The sequence below is a fragment of the Electrophorus electricus genome, chromosome 5 (assembly GCF_013358815.1).
Source record: "Electrophorus electricus isolate fEleEle1 chromosome 5, fEleEle1.pri, whole genome shotgun sequence".
Taxonomy (NCBI): domain Eukaryota; kingdom Metazoa; phylum Chordata; class Actinopteri; order Gymnotiformes; family Gymnotidae; genus Electrophorus; species Electrophorus electricus.
Window position 1 is genome coordinate 4,624,521 of NC_049539.1, and position 10,869 is coordinate 4,635,389.

Sequence of the window (10,869 nt, forward strand, 5' to 3'; positions counted from 1 at the left end):
GCAGAGGAAGGTAAGAAACCATAATAATAATAATAATAATAATAATAATAATTCATTTCATACACTAAAATGCAGCTTAAATGCTTTACAGAAGTTATGCAGTTGTGCAAAGCCATGGAATTACCAAAAATATAATAAAAATGAATCTATCAATATATCTAACAATGAAGTAATTTTAAAACATTACATATATAAACCAGACATAAACTGATTTCACAAGCTGTACTGAAACCTGTTTGAAATGGAGTCCAGAAGACTTAATAGGAGAAAATAAACTGAAATATTGGGTTAAGTTCATAAACATTTACAGCCAGAGGTTTTGAAAAAGTTGGTGAAAGTTTATATAATTAGCTAATCGATAATTTTAACAAAGCATTTCTGAAGAATATGTAAACAGTTTATATTACTGTAGAAAGCACTGGCCTATATAATATTACAGTATGAGAAGTATGTATAAATGAATACACAATATAGGTTAAGTAAATGTTTTAACAAGAGGAATTTATCTCTTACCATAACACTAATATTTTCTATTTTCTCTGATATTAAGTAAATGTGCCCTTCCTAGCATAGTTTCTCATCAATGAATTTACCAAGACATTTAGTATAGTGGACCTGCATTGTGTTAATGTAGGATTAGACATACGGACTGGTGGAAGTATATCGATGCCTTTTCAATTTTAGTACTCGAAATCATTTATGAACTCTTTAATATTGAGAGATAATTTTACATCTTTAAACCACAGATCAATAAGGGATCATTTGATTTTTCGTATGTAATTTTATTAAGAACATCAGTTAAGTCTTTTAAATATATAACTATTTAAAATTGGAACTCTATACATACACTATGACATTTTTACTAAATAAAAAATGCTTATGCTTATTGATCACAACATCTATACTAGATTGTGTCACTGTCACTTCCATAGAAAGAACAAGAATTGTTGGTGTACAGCCATTTTCAGCTCTCTCCAGAGACGCTCTATAGGGTTGATGTTTGGACACTGACTGGGCCGCTCCAGGGATTTCACAGCTTTCCTGAAGCCACTCCTGGGTTTTCTGGGTGGAATGTTTTCAGTTGATGTCTTTTCCAAAATATAAACCTTCGCCCCAGCCTGAGATCTTGAGCATTTTGCAAAAGGTTTTCACCTAGGATCACTCTATATTTTCTGCATCCGACTTCCCCTCCGGCCTAACTCATCTTTGCGTTTTTATAAACTCCAAGCAGCCTCTTATGTGCTTTTTAGTGAGGAGTGGCTTCTGCCTGGTCACTCTGCCATAAAAGTCCTAATTAGTGGAGTGCTGCACTGATAGTTGTCCTTCTGTAAGGAACCCTAGATCTCATTTATATTGATAATTCATTATTTGTCTGATGATGGCAATTTATCCCTAATAACTCATTTATTGCTGGGTTGTCAAATCGCTGAAGAATATTGCTTGTTACATGTGAGTATGATTGAGCCTACCAAGCTCTTGGGCACTGCAGAAATGTTCCTGTATCCTTCCCCAGATCTGTGCTTGTGTGTCACTTTCATGTGTGTCGTTGCTTTGTCATTGTTGAGTATTGTGTGTAGATTGATGAGATGAAAGTGAGTTAAATCCATTTGAAGATGAATCTGGAACAAGAAAAAATGAATAACTTGGAAGGGTCTGAAAGCTTTTTGCATACACTGTATATAAATGCTTTCAAAAGCACAAGTCAAAATAAGAGGATAAAATGTCTAACTTGTGTGATGCTTCATAAGTAAAATAGTTCTGGCCTTAGACATTTTTAGTATGTCATTTACATGTCAACTCATAATTGCCAAAAAATAAATAAACTGCCAGATTATTCAATTCAGATTGCTTAGTACTGTTTTAGTGGTTGCTTCATTACAGAATGAAAGCAAGCACACCATGTCACTGAGATGCAAACTGAATTGGGTTGAAAATGGCTTTGGGAGAAAATCACCAGCAGCAAGTGCACTTCCACCATGTTTGTTTTCCATCTCTTTTCTAGGTTACAGTGCGCAGTAATGGACAGAGTGCTTAAACTCTTTCTAACAGGTAAAGATCAACAGACCACGATTTTACCTGTCCGTGTTACGTGATGATGAGCGTCCCATGGGAGACAGGTGGAAAACTTACTCAGGGTGGTCCAATTATGACTATTCTTTTCAAAATAGTCCTGGAATACCTACAGTAATAGATGTTTTTCCTAATGATTGGTTTGAGAGTGGCAGATGGGGCCAAATTACACTAGAATATTCTTGTAGTAAAGCTCCAGTAATATTCCAGTAAGGTTTGAATAAATATGTGAAGGATGACAGTTTATAAAGGAAGGCTTTATTATTTATTAATTCATTTATTTATCAGAACATGCAGTCCTTTACATTCATTATCACTTTGGTGTAACTGAGCAGTTCAAAACTAAGTGTTGTGACTATAAAAAAACAACAACTTTTGTTGAATCTTTGAATAGTGCCATTCCATTGACACATGTTACTGTATTTGCGGAGTTTTTCTGGTGTTTTTAGAAGAAAACTCAAAAGGTTCCCATAATATTTGCAGAACACTATGTCAATGTGATGGTCATGCTCGCATGCCGGAGTGTCCCCCGTTTCCCTGGCTACCTAAAGCACTTCCTTGTTTTCCTACTATCGTCTGTTACTATGGTGTCCTGTCTCCTCCCCTTTAGCTCCAGCTGTTCCTCGTTTGTCCTTCGTTAGTGTTCCTATTTAAACCTTGTCCTCTCGTCTTGTGTTTGTTGGTCATTATCTTCTTATTCTGTGGCACTGACTCTCTGTGCTCTAGGCTAAGTCACCATGAATTTAAGCTTCATCCACTTTGAAACCAACCTCTGTAAAGCTGAAAGCCAAAGACCATCCATCACAAAAGATTTGCACTGATCTAGTGAAGCTGAATAAACTCTACACTCTGTCCTGTCTCCCAGCTTCACTCCTGAGCTGCTCATGTCGATGCTCGAAGGTGCGGGTGCCAAAATCCGTTACAGCCATCAAAGGAACCTGTGTGGTGGTGCCGTGCAGTACCACATCTCACACATATGCGACTTGGTACAAGTATCAGCGCTCTGGATACCCTCCAGTGTATTCTAATGACACCAAAGATATAATAAATCAGTTTAGAGGAAGGACATCACTCCTGGGAAATGCTACGCAGGGAAACTGTAGCCTAAAGATTGACAATGTTCGCCAAGAGGATGGAGGAATAAGTGTGTATGTATGGATCAATCCTCACAACATATATGGAGATTACACAGAGATAAAAGTCTGTGAGTACACAAGGAGAAACAATGTTCAAAACCTACACGCAGACAAGTTTATTAAGTAAATTTAATAAATAATTATGAAAATAATTATGACTTTGGCCCAGGTAATCATATTGACCACTGATTTTAACATTTGTATTTTTCATACAGTGGCACCTTCAGAGACTCGCATTTCTGTAGAAAGCACACAAGTGGAAGGAACGCTTTTCTCAGCCAAATGCACAGTCCGGCACTCCTGTCCAGTGTCTCCACCTCTGCTGGAATGGCTGGGCCTGTCTTCTGTTTCTAATGAGGTGACCACTACACAGGACTCGGGTGGCTTGTGGGTTTCTGTGGCACACGCTCAGTTCAATGCCAGCCGTCGAGACCATGGTAAAAGGCTCACATGCAGGAGAATGTCAGATGGAAACACTGCGACTGGTGAACCACTTAACATCTTATGTGAGTAAAGACTACGCTAATGTTTTCCTCATTTTATATTATCTAAACGTTTTGAAAAATGTAAATTAAATATCAGGTTGGGTGGTAGGGGGATAGATGAGAATAAATTTAATTCATCGTTAAAAATAAAACCACATTAAAAATGCAACAAAGAATGCCAGAGCATTTCAAACCATCAAATGAACTGCTAAACTCTAATTGAGAAACTCTGTATTGTATCCTTGCATAATCTAGTTTGTGGACTATATGAAATAAGGCTTTATGAATATATATAGTTTATATTAAATTCATTTCTGCAGATGCCCCAACAAATGTGAACATACATACCAGTGGAACAACGCCTGTGGTTGAGGGTGGTAACATCTCATTAACATGTAGTAGTGACAGCAACCCTCCAGTGGCCAGCTATGAGTGGCGCATCATCCAAATGAATAGCACCATTAAGCACAAGACAAGAAGTTTATTGCTTCAAGATGTCAGACGAGATATGAAAATCTCCTGCATTGCCCATAACTCCATCGGACTGGGTGAATCAGACCAACTGTCTCTGAATGTCCATTGTGAGTAGCTGGTGCATTTACTTTTTCAACATGCTTTGCTGCTATCACAGTTGACACCTGTTGAGCAAAGGCTGTCAAACAACAGTTCTTACAGGCCACATTATTACACTGATATATTCTTTAGATTATTTAACACAATAGATTCAATAAAATCTCAATATCAATTCCTTTATTTTGTACATCAGGTATGTTATGGGGAAGAAATCCCTAAATTGATGTGTGTCTGTTCTGAATTGTAGTCTGACACCTCAGCCTCAGGGAATTATTACTCTATTTTACGTACTTTGGAATGACTCATGGTAAGAGATGATTGGATACATGGACCTGCTCAATCTACTCTCATATACTGTGTTAGAATTACTGCACATGTTTTAATCATGGGAGGGTTGATTTATATCTTCGAGAGATAAGATGTGCATGTCCATAATCCATCAAGCATTCATAAAAGAGTCACTCTTGGTCAAGTGAACTGTTTGTTGACCGTGGTCTTTGTTAACCTCTCTCCAGAGACTCTCTGTGACTGTACTGTCACTATTGTGTCATACCAGAAGCTTCAGTACTTCCTGCCCCTTTAACTCTTTGTTAGTGGACTGGGTGTTACAATATATTCATACAGTCTTATAGTAACAGAGTTTGTTACTTAATCGTGCTGCTATAGACATTTACATTTATGGCATTTAGCTGACTGAGTACAACCTGAGCAATTGAGGGTTAAGGGTTTTGCTCAGGGACCCAACAGTGGCAACTTGGCAGTCATGGGGCTTGAACCAGCAACCTTCCAATTATAAGTCAAGTACCTTAACCACTGGCTGTATGCACTCAATGCACGTCTAAACAGATCTGAAAATTAATGCCCCAGAAACAGAATCTATATGTGAGGGACATTTTGCTTTGAGATGATAAGGGAGACATGAAAGTCTCTTGCAAGTGATTTGTAGTGGCCCCATGATTCTTTGTCCTTCTAGAGCCAGACTGTGGCTGTAATAACACCAGTGTGTCATGCAAACCTTCACTGCCTCTTGCCCCTTTAAACATGGGATATTGGGTTGGGTGCCACAGCAGTAAGATTTTGTGATTGTGTTGCTGATGACTTTGTCTCCGTGTCTCAGTCCCTCCCACCATCCTGCCAGACTCAGCCTGCTGGGAGAGGGAAGGATCTCTGCACTGCATGTGCTGGGTGGAGGCGGAGCCAAACGCCAGCATCTCCTGGACTGTTGATGGAAGAAGTGCTCTCCTTCCTCACTTCAACATGACAAATAACTATATGGGAAGGACCACAGTGTCAGTGATGACAGGGCCACCGGGCCACTTTGTAACTTGTGAGGCAGCAAACTACTTGGGCAATGACACTTACCAGATGTCTGGCTTTCCACAGCTGGCACAAGGTACTGGATACTTCTCACTTGTGTGTAGGGGAAACCGCAGAAGGACATTGCTGCTTGTTCTTAAGTCATTTCCTCCATTCTTTCCAGGCACTGTTGGATTTTACTATTTCATTCTGGTGGCCATAGTTTTAATTGTGGTTGGAATTGTGCTAGTTGTCCACAGAAGACTGAAAAAGAGGTAGTTTTGTATGATTCATTTATACAGTCACAATTACATTTATCTGGTGTCTTAGTACTGGGCTAAAGTTAAACCCTAGCAGCACCTTCAATGGAGGAGTAGATATAAGGAGAGTGGAACGATAAACAAATGTTCTTATGAACTACAGCATTTCTCACATTTTCAGTGCTCTTCAATCTGCTTTACTTTCAGACACGAACATTTGAGAGGACCTAAAAAGGCAACAAGTTCAGAGTACACAACCCAGGCTAGGTAAGTCTAAAAGCTCCATCAATCATTTTAACATTTAAAATGTGAAAATTCAACATTCTGGTGCACAGAAGAGATGGATGCACAGGGAAGGGAAAAAAAACATGGACTTCAGTCAGACAAAAAAAGTTTTATCTTGAAATAAAAGTATGGACAGTCTTTGACTATATTTTGTCCTTGAATAATTTGAACATTGGGGGAATTCAAATTGAACAAACTGCATATTAGAATGCAAAAAAAAAATGTCTAGAAGATTGGGGATGTTTAATCCAAGGAAAACCAGCGTCAAAATTACAGAAAACTGAACACTAAAATGCAATTATCAAAAATGCTTTGCTGTCCTATTGGCCATTTTGAAGGTGTGGGTGTGCTTGGTGAGTATTCCTCCTTTACATTTTTGCCAAATCACAACACTTCACACATACAGTACAGACATACTTAAAGGGTTCCTATTATGCCCCCCTTTGCACAAATTACCACATTTTCCTGGGGTCTTAATGAAATGACTGATATGTTTATTAGTACTCTCAGTACCACAAGGATCAACTCAGTACCCCACAGCAACCTTCTCAGCCTGTATAAACAGCCCTATTCAGAATGGCTGGTTTGAGTGCCTGCTCCTTTAAATGATGAGCCACTGCTCACCCCACCACATCTTCCAATGAACCCTGTGAAAAGCATTGCTGATGGAGAATACAGAGCTACAACCATGGCTACGTCTAAAATTGCGTACTTCTGTACTAAACGGTAGTACCTTATTTGACACAGGCAAAATATTTACATTTACAGCAGATGTTCTTATCCAGAGCGACTTACAAAGGTGCTTCGTCATTTACTCATACATATAGAATACATCCTAGCTAGAACAAATTGGAATGCAATATATCAATGCTCTAGAATACTGTAGACATACAGGGATCACTGCTGTTGCCTAGAAGAACAAAATACATAGACCTATCTTAAACGATGATGAATCATACTATTACTCGTTATATATTTTGTGCCGGTTATTCTACATTGATTCAGTAAAACTATTATTTTTGTGAGAACGTAAAATATTGATTTTTAGTTAACTGATTAGCATGCTGTTAGCTGGCTAACTCTTCTTTCTTTGAACAGCTCAAAGGTCAGATACCAGCAATCAAGCCATAAACCAATTCAATTAACATTAACCTCAATCTAAAACTTGATCCTAACCAAAATCCAGTTATAGAATGTTGTCAACAGCATGCCTATAACAGCTTAATGAGTATGCAAAGATGTTATGTATTATACCTGTTGCATGCTCAGTGCCTTGAACTTGGACACTCCAAATAATTTGAACAACTTGATGATCTTAAACACAACTCGAGAGCCTTTAATTATTTAGATGAGAATCAATAATGTTACTGAGTCTGTCTGATTATTTAATCTTAAAATGACCACTCAAATAGTGTCAAGGCAATAATCAGCAGACCTTTTAATACTTCTAACATACTATTCTGGATAACTGTATATAATTTGAATGTTTCGTTTACTACTTTTTACTTCTGCTTCATGTGTTAATGTGAGCTATTGCAATACAAATTCCCTGTAAATCTTTTGGCCAATAGAATCTAATGTACCCAATTCGACCAAAACCAACAGAAATCTGATTCTAATTCTGTGTCTTGTCAGTCCTCCACTGACCTGCCCACTTTAGACACTATTTCCTGTTAGACTGTACACACAAATTACCTCGTGGATTTTCAATTAATGATCGATGAGTGATTAATATTTTTATTTAACCAAGGTATGTTTTTAAATGTAATGCATACAGATGCATTATATTAACATTTTTCATCTGTGCATATTTGAATGAGCATTATAATGCATATATATTGTTAAAATTGTCATAGGTAACCTTTTAGATGTTTCTAAGAAACCCTGTTTAATTTCAAGTGGAACCCAGACCAAGGCCCAGGAGATGACATCCATCGATGACATCTATGCGAATGATGTATTGGGTGGGCATACTTGGAGAACCACCATGGTGACTTCACAGACTCCTGAGGTAGCAACAGCACACTGCCCAATAAAGACGATGCATTGCCTCTACAGTTAATGTAGTGGTTTCAGTCCCAGTGCTGGGCCATCTGCCATGCTCTCTCTGCTCCAACTGATTTCTAAATGCATTTTCTAATTAGGCCTTTCATAGTCTGAATCAGGTGGGCTGGGGCAGAGAAAATACATTCAGGGCAGGGTGTCCCCATATCTGGAACTGATGAACTCTAGTAATGAAGGAATTGGTGTTCCTCACATTCAGTCCTGGAGAGTAAAAGCACTGTGTAGTTTAGTTGACCCTGCTCAGACACATCTATTAGACTTTATCAAAATTTTTGTGTGGATTAAGAACAAACCTTAGTTTTTCATATTGTTACTGGTAGGATGCCAGTGCACCTCAGAGCAAAAATAAATTGAGAAGTTTGTTGAATGTATGTTTTGAGTTGATATACATATGGTGTAAGTCAGGATGGTTTCTTTTTTTACTTGTTAGGATGAGATGGCCAATATCTACCTGAATGAATGATGCTCTTGATGGCCTCATATCCATTGCTAAGCTTCAGTACTCTTCGCACCAAAATATTCTGCATGCACTGATGTCTGGGGATTTTGATAATCCATGTCAGAGCTGAGTATCTGCACATTCATTTGGCAAACATATAATAAATATAATCTTCCTTTTTACATAGCATTTTATTAAACAAACTTGATTTTTTGTATTCTTATATTTGTAATAAAATCTAAAATAAATTCAATATCTTCAAAGTAGTGCAAAAAGAAGAAAAAACTGAAGTTGTCCTATCTTTCTGTGATCCATCTTGTAATCTGTCACAATAAGACCTGTGTTGGGAGGCCGTCCAAACACTATCTCAAAGGCTGATAAGCCTGTTCGTGCCTGTGGCCTGGTTCGACATTGCCACAGGACTAGGGGGAGATATTTAACCCAATTCATGCCTGTTTCCTGCATCAATTTAGCTAATCCCCCTTTAATGGTTCCATTTGCCCTTTCTACCGCCCCTGCACTAGCAGGGTGATAGCTGCAGTGTTTTCTCATATCCACTCCTAGGTATTTAGTCAGAGCTTTTAACCCTTCGTGTACGAAGGGTGTTCCGTTGTCACTGGACACTCGTTGCGGCAACCCCCACCGGGGAATAATTTCTCTCAGTAGCGCTTTTGCTACTGCATCACTATCTTGTTTTCTCGTTGGGAAGGCCTCCACCCACTTACTAAACATGCACACACACACAAGCATATATCTCTTCCCTTCTGCTGATGTTAGTTCTACAAAATCTCTTTGCCAATGTTGAAATGGTTCACTAGGCGGCGGATGTCCGACGGGTGCATGTTTGGTATGATTGTCTCCATGCGTTGTTTTTTGTGCACATACCAGGCATCGGGAACAAAAATTTTGGGTATGTGTGTTTATTCCCGGTGCATACCAATATCTCATTATACTCTCCACTATCCCCCCCATTGCTCATGTGACTCCTCCCATGAGCAATCTCAATTAGTCCTTTCATATAAGATGTGGGGAGACATGGTTTGTTCATGTCTGGGTGTACCCATATCCTGCCTATTTGTTTACACCCCCCTTTTTTCCATTTCGCATAGTCCTGTGGAGTGGCTTGTTTTTGGATATCTTTGATAGTTATTCTGGTTTCAGTATCTGCTTGTGCCATTTGTGAATTGAGCGGCTGTAACGCTGTGAGTTGAGCTACTTTATCCGCATAAGCATTTCCTTTTGACACGGCGTCATTCTGCCTTTGTGTGTGCAACACACTTTATAATTGCTACTTCCTTTGGCAGTTGGATTGCTTCCAATAGTTCTGCTACCAGGCGGTGATTTTTAAAGTTGCGATGTTTCCAAATGGCCCCAAAGTCATGTGCCACTCCCCAAGCATATCAGGAATCAGTCCAAACATTCACAGTCTTATCCTGTGCTAGCTTACATGCCTGTATGAGTGCGGCATGTAACACAAACAACTCCAGGTCCGCATTAAGTATCGGTTCCTCCTTTAAATCTATTCTAGGAGATGTTGCAATTTCTAACACTTGTTGGCAGTCATGGGGCACCCCCTCCTCCTCTGTAGGCAATAGAGTGGAGGGGTTCAAGGTTGTGCATCGTTTCACAGAAACGTTTGGCATGTCCAGTAAAGCAGTGTGGTACCTGAACCATCACTGAGTGGATAAATGTGCCACCTTTTGGTCCTGCAATATTCTCGATACCGCATGGGGAACGTGTAGGGTCAGATTAGCATACCCTACTATATCTCTGGATGCTACTAGGGCCTTTTCTGCTGCGGCTACTGCTCTTATTTACAATGGCAGGCCTGCTGCAACTGCATCCAGCTTACCTGAGAAATAGGCTACTGGCCTCTGTTTGTCCCCGTGTTTTTGCGTTAAAACGCTCGTCATGTATTGTCCTTTCACATCCACTGTCTGTTCGAATGATTTACTGGGATCTGGAATGCCTAAGGCGGGCATGACCTGTAGTAATTGCTTCAATGCTGTAAAGGCCGCTTCAGCTTATGGCGTCCACTCTAACTGAGAGGAATTCGAACCCTTGGTTGGTATTATATTTCTGAGTGGCCCCTCATGCTCTGCATAAGATGGTATGAACGTTCTACAATAGGAGCACATGCCTAAAAAGGACAGCAGCTGTTTTTTCGTCGTAGGCTTCGGTATAGTCAAAATAGCATTCACCCGGTCTTTAGTCAGCATGCGCGTATGTTCGGTAATGTCATGTCCTAAAAAGTGCACTTG

The 10,869-nt window shown here is 39.3% G+C and overlaps 1 protein-coding gene across 3 annotated transcripts in view; it reads left to right on the top strand.

The window, feature by feature from the left end:
* LOC113569304 (B-cell receptor CD22-like) overlaps positions 1-8,799 on the top strand; it is a 574,889-nt gene extending 566,090 nt beyond the window's left edge. For all 3 annotated transcript variants that reach the window (XM_035526113.1, XM_035526114.1, XM_035526115.1), the window contains 6 exons: positions 4,012-4,272; positions 5,382-5,657; positions 5,745-5,835; positions 6,028-6,087; positions 8,005-8,116; positions 8,600-8,799. In XM_035526113.1, the coding sequence (XP_035382006.1) occupies positions 4,012-4,272; positions 5,382-5,657; positions 5,745-5,835; positions 6,028-6,087; positions 8,005-8,116; positions 8,600-8,632 (833 nt within the window). In that variant the 3' untranslated portion in view covers positions 8,633-8,799. The remainder of the gene's footprint in view (positions 1-4,011; positions 4,273-5,381; positions 5,658-5,744; positions 5,836-6,027; positions 6,088-8,004; positions 8,117-8,599) is intronic.
* The last annotated feature ends 2,070 nt before the right edge of the window (positions 8,800-10,869 follow it).